Source organism: Megascapheus bottae, chromosome 5 (assembly GCF_031878675.1).
Source record: "Megascapheus bottae isolate mThoBot1 chromosome 5, mThoBot2.hap1, whole genome shotgun sequence".
NCBI classification, from domain to species: Eukaryota; Metazoa; Chordata; class Mammalia; order Rodentia; family Geomyidae; genus Megascapheus; species Megascapheus bottae.
In genome coordinates this window covers 68671930-68687369 of record NC_143513.1, presented here as the reverse complement: position 1 = coordinate 68687369, position 15440 = coordinate 68671930, and the positions used below count along the sequence as shown (strand labels likewise).

The 15440-nt window shown below is 39.0% G+C and overlaps 1 protein-coding gene across 1 annotated transcript; it reads right to left on the bottom strand.

Annotated features, from left to right (window-relative positions):
- Positions 1–6818: 6818 nt before the first annotated feature.
- Positions 6819–15129, bottom strand: Ssmem1 (serine rich single-pass membrane protein 1). Its single transcript, XM_090333297.1, has 3 exons — positions 14888–15129; positions 9841–9895; positions 6819–7625 (listed from the first exon to the last, which is right to left on the bottom strand). Exons 1-3 carry the CDS (start codon positions 15068–15070, stop codon positions 7129–7131), a joined length of 735 nt encoding a protein of 244 aa, XP_090189423.1. The 5' UTR covers positions 15071–15129; the 3' UTR covers positions 6819–7128.
- Positions 15130–15440: the final 311 nt, after the last annotated feature.

Below are 15440 nucleotides of genomic sequence, written 5' to 3'. Positions count from 1 at the left end.
CATGTCCCCACCTGCTTCAGCTTCCTTTCTTAGAATGAAATGGCAGTCATCAGCTTGAACCACTCATTATCAAGGGGAATGGTACTAACATGATTGACTTAGAACCATCGGAACCTATTTCTAAAGTTGTGTAGCAGAGGGATGGTAGAACAAAAGGAGGTTCTGCAAGAGTGGGAGAAAAGAAAACAGTCAACTCTGACCCTCACATGCATTTCTCCAAGCCCGTTGCCTCTCTGAGAACTCTAACTCAGACCTGCCAGTCAGTCTCACTAACTGTGGCTATAGACCCTTCTCTGGAACCTGTTTTTTTGTGTGTGTTTTGTTTTGTTGTTTGTTTGTTTTGTTGGTAGTGGGGCTTGACCTCTGGGCCCGGGCATTGTCCTTGAGCTCTTCAGCTCGAGGCTACTGCCCTACCTCTGGAGCCACAGCACCACTTTCTAGTGGTTAATTAGAATCTCACATTCTTTAGTGCCCTGGCTGGCTTTGAACCTCCATCCTCAACTCTTAGCCTCCTGAATAGCTAGGATTACAGTCGTGAGCCACCAAGACAGGCATGGAACCTGGTTTTTATCCTCCTGCTCCCCTCAGTCTTTTGATTTATTCTAGCTAGTAGCAAAGTTGGCTCCCTGCCTGGTGTTTTCACTACTAAATCGAGATTTTGAACATATAAAACTTTATGGTGACAGAAAACTCAAATAAAGGCCATTGTAGATAACAGGCCCCAGATAGTAAGGTTGTATAAAGATCTGACTGGGAAAGAAGTCACGCTTAAGAGATAAGAACTAGAAAACAGTATCACCGAGGTTTGCAAAATTTTTGCCTTAAAAACATTGCACAGATTTCCTTTTGTGCATAGAGAATAAATTTACAACACAAAGTAAGTTGCTTGGTGTAGGTTCATATGAAGCACCAAAAAGAAAAGCAGTTGTTCAAAACAGGACAAGTATAATTTTAGTTATAATGTACCTTTCTTTTGCCATCTTCCCTAGGTCACTCTAACAGCTTCTGGTCTACATTTTCTAATGCTATTTTCTACTTTTATCTATAACATTTTAAATTTGGGGGTATTGTATGTACTCTTTATTCAAAAACGATGCCTCTAAGTTCATATATGATATATTTTTGAAAATAGACCTTTTTCTCTCTGTCTTCCTTCAGCGCTCCTGAAAGTTTGTGCCTGATTTGTGTTTCCTCTTTACCCTCCCATCCACCTCTTGGGCCACATGTTCCTGACAGATAGAGGATATCCAGGTGGCCTATTACTTGGAAACCTGTCAGATGTTGTTCATCACAATAAAGAACACATCATATGAGTCTTTGGCATATTGTTACAAGGAAACCCTGTTTAGAATTCGCTAATTAGAAATCTGTGATAATTTGAGGAAGGGCTAGCTGAAGTTAACCTTTTATACTATCTATGGGGGTGGGGAATAGAGTTCTCTGAAGTTCTGAATAGTGTAAACAAGATTGGAAGAGGAATAATCTATGAACAAGAACCAGTTGTTTTGAGAGCTCTCGAAGTATCCTTTTACATACAAACAGGATAATTATGATTTAAACAAAGGCTGGCCTGTTTCTTGGTCTTCTTTGAAATATCAATTACAAATTGCTCTTGTCTATTCACCCAGGCAAAACTCACCCTTGTGTGTACTGGGTCCACAGTTGGAGCTAGCCCTTAATATATTTGAAAATAATAAACTTGAAGTTCTTTTAAAAGTAAGGATTTAATGCAAGTTATTCACCAACCTAGACAGTTGATAGTGTGGATGAAGACTTACTAATTACTAGCATATGACTATTGGGAATGCAGAGAAAAAAATGCCCTAACATAGATTGTAGCAAGATAATGAAGGGAAATCTCCAAAGAAAACTACTCTACAGCACTGACTTTTGTTTTCTAACCTAGCCCAGTCAGAAACTCATTTTTGTCTTGTAACTCATTGTACACTTACTGAAACAAAAACAATTCTCCTATGTGAAATACCTCATTATTTTTTTCTGATAAGTGTTATTCCCAACCACTAAATTAATTTCACTATTGAAGTGGTCCTCATTGTCCATAGAGAATATGTTCCAAAACTCCCATAGGCTGCCCAAACCACAGACAGTACAGAATGCTATATGTAATATGATTTCCCTATACATACACACCTACAGTAGTTTCACTGTGAAAAAGAAAGTGCAATTGAAACAAGAAAGTACAATTCTAAGAATATGGTGGAATATATTATGTGAGTGGTCTGTCTCAAAATATTTGACCCTTGTACATATTTGAGGAATATATAAATATATATTCTTATATATATCCATATATGCATACACTCACATACACACATACACACATACACACATACACACATACACACATACACACATACACACATACACACATATACACATATACACATATATGGATTGGTATCCAAGGTTGAGCATGGCCCCAGAAACCACAGGTACATCTTTTCATTCTCCTTCTCTCAACCCCTTGGCCATGGACCTTGTTAGAAGTGGCTCTGCATGTTGTGGTGTCACATAGGAATAAAGAAACGGCCTCCAAAGGAACTCAGCAAGACAAAGTTTACTTTTACATAAGGGTGAACAATCAACTAAAAGTCTGGCAAGCAAGCATGCAGAACAGGCAGGCTCCTCCCTTTTTATCCTGAACACAGCAGGCCCTGCTCCTCTGCTGGAATTGGCTGAGCTCAGGTTCACAATCTGCTCACAATTGACTAGTTCGAAGAAAGCAGGATATATTTACATAAAGTGACCATTAAAAGACTTTGAGACTACTCAGGAGGCTGAGATCTAAGGATCAAAGTTCAAAGCCAGCCCAGACACAAAAGGACCTGAGTGAGATTCTTATCCCCAATTAGCTTCCAGAAAACAGGAAGTGGGGCTTGGCTCAAGGGTAGGGTGGTAGCCTTGAGCTGCAGAGCTCAGGGACAGCGCCCAGGCCAAGTACAAGCCCCATGACCTCCCCCCACAAAAAAAAGACTTACAGATAAAATTACTCACACCCTACACTACTTTCTCAGATAATATGAGACATGTCTTAATTCCTCTATTTCTGGAACAACCAGTAAAGATTTTTTTTTGAAAACTTATATTTCAAACATTCTTCCTTATCCAGACGCATCTCTTCTTTGCTTTTCTTCCCTTGCAGGTACTCTCTTAGCAGAGAGTACAATAGCTAAGCCACTAGTCTAAAATAAGAACTTTTAAGCAGGTGACTTTGAAAAGGTGATTTTTCTCACCTCACTGCTCTTGGACCATGTGTCCAATTCCACTCCCAACCTTCCAGCTCAGCCTCCATTTCTCCCTTTTGGCTTAGGCTGGCCAGGCTTGCCCACTTCAGAGGAACTCAAGTGGATACTGAGAAGCCTCCCTACCTAGAAATGACTCTCATCTCTAGTCACGTTCTAATGACTCTTAGCTGAATTTCTACCAACAGTCCTCTGGATGGAGGCCTGGATTGGATTCGATGTTTGGTGTCCCAACTTTTTATGTAATTATAAAAATGGATAATGTACTATATTAGGGGAGAAAACAAATGGTTAGATAGAGCCCAAACTGTAGCTCCTTCCCTCCCCATTTACCAAATACATAACTTTGGATATGTTATGTAATTAGCTCATACTTTATTTTATTATGTATGAAGTTGGGATAATACTTATCTTGCAGTCTTATGAAGGATAATCTTTATAAAATGTTTGCCTGGAATAGACAAGCATTCTTTACACGCTCCCTAATTAATTTTGGCAGGGGGCGGGGAGGGGAGTGGGATCACACAGACTAGTCTGGAATGATTCTAGAGTTTGAGACTGTTTAATCCTGTAACCCACATTCCTAGCTCCCTCATTCACCACTTTTTCTCTTATACATATATTCTCTTTATCGTATTCACCTTCGTTGGACCCTTCCCTGCATCACGTTTCCTCTATCTCTCAGTTGCTGATAGGAAATGTGATACTTGATAAAAATGGACATTGTCACAAAAGTCCATTCTGAAACTTAGCTTCACAGATGGATCACAGAGGCAAACTTAAGAATCCCTTCAAGTCAGCCGCTCAGATGACAGGCTTCACCCATCAAAACCAATTATCTTATTTATCTCATCCTGCAAGGAAGGACTAAAAAAGAGCCTGGCATGCATCCTGACAGTCCATACCACACCAGGCTCTGCACAGAGGTAACCATGTAACCAACATTTCACCCCACTTTCATGAGCCATCTCCCATCTCACCAGTTCTATGCTCATTAATCCAGTTACAACTCTCCTAGCCAAACATTTTTTGTCCATATTCTTTTACTCCAGCAACTCTTTGGCTTTAGATGTCCTCCCACCTACGTTTAGCCTGTTTGGGGCTTAATGTTCTCAGATTATCCTCTTTAATCCCCTCATACTTATATGCCCTCGTGTCTAACCAACTCTGATTTCCTCTTCTTATGGAATCTATCTCCTACCCTTCAATCCTCTGGTACCCTCCAGCCTGATGGATGAGATTAGAAAAAGTAGCAGCCTTGGATGTAAATGGCTGGGTAACTGTCATTAGTCTATAGTCTAGACAAGCAAAATACTTGGGGCAGGAACCCCCCCCCCTTTTTTTTGCCAGTCTCGGGCTTAAGCTCAGGGCCTGAGCACTGTCCTTGGATTTTTCTCAAGGCTAGAACTCTACCACTTGAGCCTCAGCACCACTTCTGGCTTTTCCTAAGTATGTGATACCAAGGAATCAAACCCGGGTCTTTGTGCATGCTAGGCAAGCACTTTACCACTAGGCCAAACTCCCGGCCCTACCCTTACTTTTTTTCTGAAAAATAGCCATCAACCTCCTGTTCCAGTGAATTGTCTCTGCTTGGATTTCATGTATGACTGTGTGAGAAATAGTGATTAATTTACCTGGAAGTAACTATTTTTCATCTTCACAGATGAAAATCACAGAATAATGATTAAGATCACAATACTTAAGAGCCTGAATTTTAAAGCCAGATGTGTCCAAATCTTGCCTCTGCAACTTACTACTATATTTTGAACTGTTTCTGTGGGGGTGAAGGCAATGCTACTTAGATAAAATATGTTAAGCTTGTTGATCCTGTTCAGATGAAAATATCAGATTCATGGGGCTAGGAATGTGATTCTGTGGTAGTATGCTTGCCTAGCATGCATGAAGCCCTGGGTTCAATTTCTCAGTACCATATAAACAGAAAAAGCCAAAAGTGGTGCTGTGGCTCAAGTGGTAGAGTGCTAGCCTTAAGCAAAAGAATCTCAGGGACAGTGCAAGCCCCAGGACTGGCAAAAAGAAAAAGAAAATATCAGATGTATTCACTCAGTTGTAGATACTGACCCCCGTATCATAGGTGGATTCCTTGGCTTAGTTTCCTCAGCTGTTCCAGTTTGCATTCAGGACTCCCTTTTGTGTACTGATTCAGTCATGTTATTTATCAGGCATGTGGCCTAGCCCTATACTAGTCCATAGAAATACAAGGAAAAAAATCTTTGACTCTACCTTTAAGGTAGATAAACCTCTCCTCTGGGAACTGGACCTTATTTTATATCCCATATAGGGTTCTTCCATCTAACGGAATGATCTCCACAATTATGATGATCCCCTTAGACCTGCTTGAATTGTTCACATGAGATCTCCACTTAAATGGAAAATCCCAGTCCATGTCTGGATTTCAACTACTTTATGATGGAGGCTCTGTCTTTAACCAAACGTTAGGTTCCTCTAAGCCCTGCTTTTGGTTAGGGCTGAATTTTAGACCTGTTCGGTCTTGACCTGCCCATAATCACCCAACTTTGATATCTGCTCATTCTTTGTAACTAATCAAGTTCCTCACCTTTCACAATTAGTATAAAAACCCTTGGCCTGCAGCCCGGAGTGTGGCCTAGTGGTAGGGTGCTTGGCTAGTATGCACAAAGTCCTGGGTTTGATTCCTCGGTACCACATATGTGGTACCAGAAGTGGTACCAGTGAGCCAGAAGTGGTGCTGTGGCTCGAGTGGTAGAGTGCTAACTAACCTTGAGCAAAAGAAGCTCAGAGACAATGCCCAGGCCCTGAGTTCAAGCCCCAGGACTGGAAAAACAAAAACAAAAAACCCTTGGCCTTCACAATAATCTTATCAAGACAGTTTAGCAAGAATCATCTTATCCCTATAATTCCCTCAAGTAATTTTCTATCCACTGATCCCATCCTTCCTCTTGGTTATGAACCTCTACTTGTCTTCCATTTCCAGGAGTTAGGCTGCTTACCTCTTCTGATCACTACTGCAATAGTCTTGAATACATTCTTCCTTTCTAGTTTAACAAGCATCTGAGAAAATCTGAACTATTGTCATGCCCTTGGAACTACAATTGTGCATAGCACACAACCAAAGTATCTTTATTTTTTATTTTATTTTGCCAGTCCCAAGGCTTAAAGTCAGGGCCTGAGGCACTGTCCTTAGGCTTTCCTCAGGGCTAGAGCTCTACCCTTTGAGCCACAGCACTGCCACTTCTGGCTTTTTCTACGTATGTGGTACCAAGGAATTGAGACTAGGTCTCCGTGCATGCTAGGCAAGCACTCTACCCCTAAGCTAGACTCCTGGCCCAACCAGAAGATCTTTAATGCTTCACCCCTCCTTGTTCTAGTCTAGGAATCAGGCCTCTCTTCTAGGCTTTTCATCTCTTCCTCAACAGCCCCTAATGGGCACACATGTAACAACAAAACGCTGGTAGAATTACCTGAAGCTATAAGCCTTGAGAGAATGGGCCAATTCTATTCCAACCAACTTCACTTAGTTTATTGGTAAGTGAAATAATCAAAATTTGAATAAACAAATTGTTTCTCAACATATTTTTAAAGAGTTTCCTTATTTGTATTACAGACATACACTCAGGGTTCTTTTGAGTGAAAAAAAATCATAATGGATACAGATCTTCAGTGTTCCAAATGATACCATAAATACATTTGCTGGCCTTTTGGTAAATAAAGAATTGTGTAGAATTTTACCTCGAGTTCCAAGTATGTTTTTGTTTGTTGTTGTCAGAAAGGCTTTATTGCAAAAGTCTCCTCACCTAGGACTCTGATGATTTTTCATGTTTTATTCATCTCTTTCATTGGGCTTCAAGTAAAGAAAGAATGAGAACATTCAAAATTTACTGAATTTTGTATTAATATCTGGCATAGAATGTTCTTCTTGAGCATCTCCCTTCATGGAGGCTGATGCTGAGTTGTTTTGTAGGAAATGACGTGTCAACCATTCATTGGTTCTCATGGCTTTGCAGTGGAGGCAGGGCTTTTCCCTAATTTGGTAACTTCCCAGATTCTTTGGCCTCTGAGCTGTTTTTCTTCTTTTAATACTGGCTGGTGATGGGTGGTGTTCACTCTCACTCTCCTTCCATGAGGAGGCCCCCGAGTAAGATTCTTCACTGTCACATTCAGTAGTATCACTGTCTTGTTGGCTCTGATTCACTTGGTGGAACTGAGCATGGCGCTTGGCTCGTCTTTGTTCAAGATAGGCACTTACCAAAGCCACTTCTGAGTCAGTTACAGGGGAAAGTTGGCTCTGCTTTGATTTCTTCATCACTTGTGAAGAGTCCCAGAAATCATCTTTATTTTGCCTCTTATAGGAAGATTCTTTGCTTGCTAGGCAAAAGAAAAAAAAATCAAGTTAGGCATACTATTGGTTATTACGATTTCACATTACTCGGGGAGGCCTACAGCGTATGTGAGATCACCATGAGTGGCCAATTGCCAGTCACTGTGTTTCTCCAGTGGTTTACAATTACTGGCAACTGACTGCATTTTACCATCTCTTAAAGACCAAAGAGATCACACAAACACTTGATATAGATATTGATTTTAAAGTTTTATAGACTTTAGAATATAAGTTTAAAGAGCGAATTCTCCAAACTTTCCCAGAGAAAGAGTTAACTCTTTGCCCTGATGTTTCAGAAATTCAGGGGTACGTCTGAATGTAATTTGAGTAGCAAGAACTATAATGGATCCTTTAATAGTGTGTTGGCCTATACCAGTTCACAACAAAATCTACTACATTTGCAAGAACTGCAACATGGGTAGGCATTTTTTGTCATTGTTAAAAATTATGAAAACTACCTAGCAGGTGTAAAAATAAATATTTTTTCTCAGAAAAATTATGAAAACTTACGATTAAGTCAACCTTAAAAGGTAGTAGTTACATGACAACCATGGTTTTCTCATTATCATCTACAGTTTATTAAACTGTATGATCTTGAAGCTATGCATATCTGTTGTGAATGGATATTGGAAATACTCTACAAGGGAGTACTATCGTACATCTCTTCCAACTCCATGCTCAGTGACAGCATGTGAGCAACTTGAAACTAGTTCAGGTAAGAGTATCTATCCATAGCGTGAAAATGAACAAACTCTAGAGAGCAAAGCTTGGCACGTGGTTTTGATGACTGTCTAGGCTTAACAAAGTAATAGAGAACATGTTAATAATGCAGATTTCAATGTCATACCTGTAAACACTACACTGTAAATACTGGCCTGAAATGAAATATTTTTTCTTCCAATATTCTACAGCCATTGTCCATTTCAGAAGGAAGGCTAGTCACTGACAACCAAATTAAGTTCCAAAATACATCATTTGTTTCTTTTCCATCTATTAACTTCAAGGGAAATAATATTCATCCTAGAACTATACTTACTTATCATTTGTACATGGGATGGCTGGCTCATTAATGTAAGGATTTAACAACTAAGGCGAGCATTTCATGTGAAATAATTGTCTATACAGAATTTACCATAAAGTCTTTTTTTTCTTTTTTCTTTTTTTTTGTGGGTCATGGTGTTTGAACTTGGCCTGGGTACTATCCCTGAGCTCTTCAGCTCAAGGTGCCTTACCCTTGAGCCAAGCCCCACTTCCCGTTTTCTAGAGGTTAATTGGAGATAAGGTCCTTTTGTGTGCCCCACCTTTTTTTGACAGTTCTGGGGCTCAAATTTAGAGCCTGAGCACTGTTTTGGGCTTTTCTCAAAGCTAGAGCTCTACTATTTGGGCCACAGCACCACTTCCAGCTTTTTCTGTGTGTGGTACTGAGGAATCGAACCCAGATCTTCATGCATGCTAGCTAGGCCAAACTCCCAGCCCCTCATATATTTTCTTTTTCTTTTTTTCTTTTTTTTGTGGTGGATCATGGGGCTTGAACTCTGGGCACTGTTCCTGAGCGCCTCAGCTCAAGCTACCCCACCCCTGGGCCTGAGTGTTGTCTCAGAGCTCTTCAGCTCAAGGCTACCACCCTATCCTTGAGCCACACCCCCACTTCCCATTTTCTAGAGGTTAATTGGAGATAAGAGTCTCAGGTCCTTTTGTGCCCAGGCTGGCTTTGAACCTTGATCTCAGATCTGAGCCTCCTGAGTAGCTAGGATTAGAGGTACACGTGAGCGCCCAGTTTTCATATATTTTCTTGTAAGTTGGGTGGTATGCATCCTTTATTATCAGAAAAATTAGTAATGAATAAATTTATGCACAAAAATATGCACATTTCTGGAGAGCCATTCAAAGCATATCACTGCTTTTAGATTATTGAAAATGAAGTCAGCTGCCATTCATTTTTCTGTCATAGTACTAGCAATGAAAGTATATGATGGGCAAGGTCTACGAAGGGAAAGTGCTGCGGAATGACAAGTCTGAACTCCACCAGTAGTTCACAGCTTTGGGTGGTTCTCATAAAGCAGCTAAGTTGCCTTTCTGTACTATGAAGAAAAGCAAGTTCACCCAGTGAAGACCAAAGAGGCCTTACAATGCCCTTTGCTTTCCACACTCAGCATATAATTCTCTCATCATATCCATGATCAAGTATGCACTGGCTCTCACCTTTACTTAGTGACGCACTTGTCCCACTATCTTCATCCTTTTTATTCTCAGACATCTGTTTAAGAAATTGATAAATAAAAATGATCTCGGTTTTTTTCTCACTAGTATTTACTTAAGAAACACTATGGCTCAAGGTCCTTGATAATACCTAATGTTAAATATTTAGCACAATTAAATAAGTACTTATTGTAATCTTGTTACTGTAATCCTGCTTTTGCTGCCAGGTCAGAAGACCAAGCTTTGATAGCAGAGTCTACCAAAATATTTTAAAAACAAGTAAAATGGAACAGAGATTGGAAAAAAATATCAAAGAGCAATGTAGGCTGTAAAGTTTTCCTTTATCAACTTATTTTACAGATTTTAAGAACAAATTTGGTAATACTTAATTTTTTAAGCCAAGAGTGATGGTATTTGCCTATAACCCCAGCACCCAGGAGTCTGAAGCAGGAGGACTGAGAATTCAAAGCCACTCTATGATAATTAGTGAGCTGAATTAGTGAGTTGAACTCAGTGCCTTTGCACTTGCTAGGCAGGTACTCTACCACTTAAGCCCTGACTCCAACTGCCATTTGCTTTGGTGATTGTTGAGGTAGAGTATTGTTTTATGCCATCCTGGGCTGTAATTCTACTTGTGCTTGCCAGTATCACTGGGGATGGCACAACTACACCCAGCCCATGTCTCCTGTAGCTTGGAAAACAGGCCCCGCCACCACTCCCAGCCACTGGTGGAGCTGGAGTTTCTCAAACCTTTATGCTTAGGCTGGCCTTAAATGGTGATCCCCTAGGTCACTGCCTTCCAAGGAGCTAAGGATTCTATATAGGCTTGAGCCACTATGCTAAGTGAACTCTTTCAATAAGATGTCTAATAAGAGATACAAATATACAAAGATTCTTTACTTGAATTTGTGGACTATTTCTTTTTTTTTTTTTTTTTTTTTGCCAGTCCTGGGCTTGAGCTCAGGGCCTGAGCACTGTCCTTGGACTTTCTGAAGGCTAGAGCTCTACCACTTGAGCCGCAGCACCACTTCTGGCTTTTTTTCTATGTATGTGGTACCGAGGAATCAAACCCGAGTCTTTGTGTATGCTAGGCAAGCACTCTACCTCTAGGCCAAACTCCCAGCCCCGACTTACTGTTTCTTTAATCCTTAACAAATTTCTCTCCAAAACACAACCATAATGTACTACATGTGCATACACACACACACACACACACACACACACACATATATATATAATTGTGCATATGGCAGTAAGAAGAAATGGATTTCTTCAGATAATACCAATTCTAAATATTCCACCCCAATACTCCAAAAATATATTTGCCTCATTTTACACATTAGTGTCTTGCTTTTTGAGGCTGAAAGTGACTTTTCCAAATGATACAAATATAAAGCAATTATCTCAGAATGAACCAAGTATTAAGAACTATTCATTACACGCTGGATTTTGTTTCCTTGTTTTTTCAACCAAGGTCTCCCTGTGTTGTCTAGGCCGACTCTCAGCCTCCTGAGTGCTGGGATTATAGTGCTATGCCATCAAACCTGTTCACATCGTTTCAAATATCGATATCATATATAATTCTTTCCTAGAGAATCTATCGCTAGGAAATAACCCCCCAAAGAAAAATTTTGTTCGCAGATATATTTACCACATCCTATTGAGATAATATGTCAAAATTCAAAAGTGGACAACGGCTAATTAAATTATGAAATAATTGTATAAAATAGAATTGTAAAATCATGATTAAAATATGCAATAGCACAAGGAAATATATTTCAATCTGGGGTAAAAAGGATGTAAATCTGTGCATCCAGTTGATCACAAGTAAAGTAACATGAAAAGAACAGATTTTTAGGGACAGTCATATAAATAGTAGCAGCAGTGGGCTGTAAGTGGTAAAACTGTATTTTTCCTTCAGTTTTTTTCAAGTTGTCTATACCTAGTGAAAGACCAAAGTCAAACTATCCTTGAGCTGAAAAGTGTCACACTTAGATGTTTATAACTGCAATTAAGATCCCTTGCCTTTTTTTTTAATTATCTCTAACAAGGCTTTTTGGATTACAGTAATTCTATGAAAATCTTGAAAGAAAAATCCTCTTTAAAATACCTTCAAAATTATACTTTAGTACTCCGTAAATATTTTAAATATAAGAGAGTTATTTGGGCTGGAAATGTGGCCTAGTGATAGTAGTGATAGCGTGTTTGCCTAGCATGCATGAAGCCCTGGGTTCAATTTCTTACCACATAATCAGAAAAAAACAGAAGTGGTACTGTGGGTCAAGAGTGCTAGCTTTGAGCAAAAATAGTTCAAGGATAGTACCCAGGCCCTGAATTCTGGGGGGAAGGGTGGGGAGGAGAGAGAGAATATTGAAAGTTTATAAACTTAAATCTTAATTGTAGTTGGCTATATTTACATAAGCTGGAATGATTTATATTTCACTTTTTCGTCTGCTTTCCTATAGCTCTTCATTTTATATGTGCACAATGGAAAGGAAAGGTGCTTAAAAACAGTATATGTGGGCTGGGAGTTTGGCATAGTGGTTAAAGTGCTTGCCTAGCATGCACAAAGACCCGGGTTCGATTCCTTGGTACCACATACATACAAAAAAGCCGGAAGTGGTGCTGAGGCTCAAGTGGTAGAGCTCTAGCCTTGAGAAAGTCCAAGGACAGTGCTCAGGCCCTGAGCTCAAGCCCAGGACTGGCAAAAAAAAGCAAAAAAACAAAAAAAAAAACACTATATGTCATTTCCATAGAAAGTATTCACATTTTATGGCAAATCAAAATATAGCCACAAATTCAAAAGGAAGATTCTGCATCAAGCTAAGTGGAATCATATGAACTGTGGCTATAAACACATTTTATGAACTGTCTTTGTGTGTGACTTAGTGAGTGAAAACAGCATGGTGCCTGCCCTAAGGGGCAGGGTAGAAAATGTGGGTGATGTTCTGTCTTTCTGTCACTCATCAGCTTTGTGATCTTACCAACCCATTTAACAATGTCTCCTAAGCTCAGTTTCCACATATGTAAGAGAATTTCAAACTAACACTGTTAAGAAAAATACCAGTACTAACAATCTGAATAAACACTAAACAAATATATAAACTACACAGTATTTGGGCTCTGAAAGCAAAAGGGTAAAGAAAGAATAAATAGCAAATCCAGAGGAAATCCAGCAAGACTCATATGGAGGGATAATTACCACCACATTGCCATCACCCTTTTACCATTACTTCAAGGTTTGTAAATGAAGGCCCATGGTTTAGCAAAGAAAATGAGGAAGTTCAAAGCGAAGGGGAAATTCCATCCTCCTCAGCTAGCTCTCATATGGTTCTCAGATTTCAAATCTGGGACCCTTCAGAAGAAGCAGTCCAGTCAATTGTAGCTGCCACAAGGGTAAAAAGGGAAAGATGAAACCTCTAAGATAATTAAGGTTTTAATCAGCACTGAGGAGATTTAATTCAACATTTTAAACCATGCTTTGAAGTAAACAAATAATATGGCAGGAAATCTGGGTCTTTTCTGTTTCTATCACTCTGTCACTAACCACTTATGTGACATTGGACAAGTCACTTAATTTCCTTGAGCACTGGCATTATAAAAAATATATAGTAGGGTGGGTTCCTTACTTGCCCACAAACAGGAGGCTGAACTAAATGTTCTCATGAGGTCCTTGAATTTCCAGGCTCTATGAATCCAAAGAGCCAATACAAGGGAGTAGAGGAATCACTTAGGTCTCTTTAAGTGATCTTGATGAAATTGCCAATGATCAATTTCAATTTTTTGTTAATTTTCTAAAGTAGCTTTTCTTGCCAGACCCAATGTAATATACTTAGCTAGCTAGTCTATCACTACTCTAATTCCCCTTTTGGCAAAGTATTTACATTAAGAAGCAGTTAGACTTTAGAGGAAACTTCTCGGCCAGGGGGTGGTAAGGAGGAAGAATCTCTGATTATGATAATGGAATCCAGCTGGCATAAAATTAACAAAACTCTCAACCAGAGCTGATGGAGCATTTGGTCTAGCTAACCATTGTCAAAGCAGGGCTTTGGCTGTAGTGTGAAATCATGGTGGCTTGATGAATCATTAGCCTAGTATTAATAGCCAGCAAAAATGCAACATCAGCAACTTAGAAGAGCCTGGTTGCTCACATGTTCAAGCACCACAGTCCAGATAAAGTGGATTAAACCATCCCTATAAAAATGACATTTTCAGGCAGGGAGTTTGGCCTACCAAGTGGTAGAGTGCTTGCCTAGCATGCACAAAGACCCAGGTTTGATTCCTCGGTACCACATACCATAGAAAAAAGTGGGAAGTGCTGCTGAGGCTCAAGTGGTAGAGCCTTGAGAAAGTCCAAGAACAGTGCTCAGGCCCTGAGCTCAAGCCCAGGACTAACAAAAAAAAAAAAAAAAAGACATTTTCTTTTTCGAATAGTCGTCTGAAATTGCTGACTTTAGTTATTTATTTAATTTCGCATCTTAATCTATTCAGAAATATATTATTCTATTGTCTCATTCTAAAATACCCTAAATCCTATGAATGTGACTAAAATTGCATGGCTATGAGAGGAATTTGGAAGTCGTTAACCAGTAGGAAAACTTATCTCAGTATTACATAGCCTATGTACAAGTTGCAAACAACCTAAATGTCTCACAATTACAGAATATTTATGGTACAACCACAAATCAGAAAGTTATGCAAGCAAAAGTGCTACTGAATGAATATAACAATTTACAATATATCACATTTAAAAGCAAGATATGAAAATGTATATAATATAATGCCAACCGTGTAAGAGCAAAGATAGAGAGATATACTAGGATAAAAGAAAAAAAATCTAAGATGTTTTCCAAAATGTTATCTCTGTAAAATAAAATTAGACTTAAATGTTCTTTATCCTTTTCGATATTTTTGGATTCTCTAGAATGAAATGGCATTATTTTCAGAACTAAAAAAATCTTTAAAGTACTTTCCACGAGAGTAAATTTATGAAAAAAAATCCCCTAATGTACACTACAGATATTATTTAAAATGAAAAAGGATATCCTACCCAGACAGAAAACCGAGAGAAGATCATCAAAACCATTATAATGACAAAATACCAAAGCAGGAAGCTCCCTATGGTCCCACAAGAGTCATCCTTCTGGCATTCAGGATCCTGATTTGGAATGGAGAAACTTAAAGGTATGGGAGGAGGCTCTACCTCCCAAAATAAAGATAAAAGGTCTCCCATGGTGGCTCCTTGCTTAGAAAGTAAAACATGCTCAAATGGATGGAAGTGACCTATGACCCATGACAACTTCCCTGGTAACATATTATGACACACATCTAAGCAACTATTACAGGACTAGATAGCTGTTTCTTGACTAAGATTTTATAAGGTTTATCCAAATTACTTTGATTAAAATTTATGGTTCTTCTCTGTCCTCTCTGCTTTAATCTTTTCCACCCTGATTTGTACATATTATATTGTCATATCTTTAAGTCTAAATATTTAAGTTATTTGTTATTTTAATGAGTTTATGTATCACGCTATTGTGGATTAACATGTATAATTCTCATGTGTTACATTCTGAATTGTATTCCTCAAAATTCAAAAGTCC

What these genes read in the sequence shown, in the direction of transcription:
- Ssmem1 (XM_090333297.1), bottom strand. Translation starts at nt 15,070, where the DNA reads ATGGGAGACCTTTTATCTTTATTTTGGGAGGTAGAGCCTCCTCCCATA. An exon ending in TCTCTCGGTTTTCTGTCTGG is followed by an intron (nt 9,896 to 14,887) that starts GTAGGATATCCT and finishes TTTCTTAAACAG; the next exon opens with ATGTCTGAGAATAAAAAGGA. An exon ending in AAGTGCGTCACTAAGTAAAG is followed by an intron (nt 7,626 to 9,840) that starts GTGAGAGCCAGT and finishes TCTTTTGCCTAG; the next exon opens with CAAGCAAAGAATCTTCCTAT.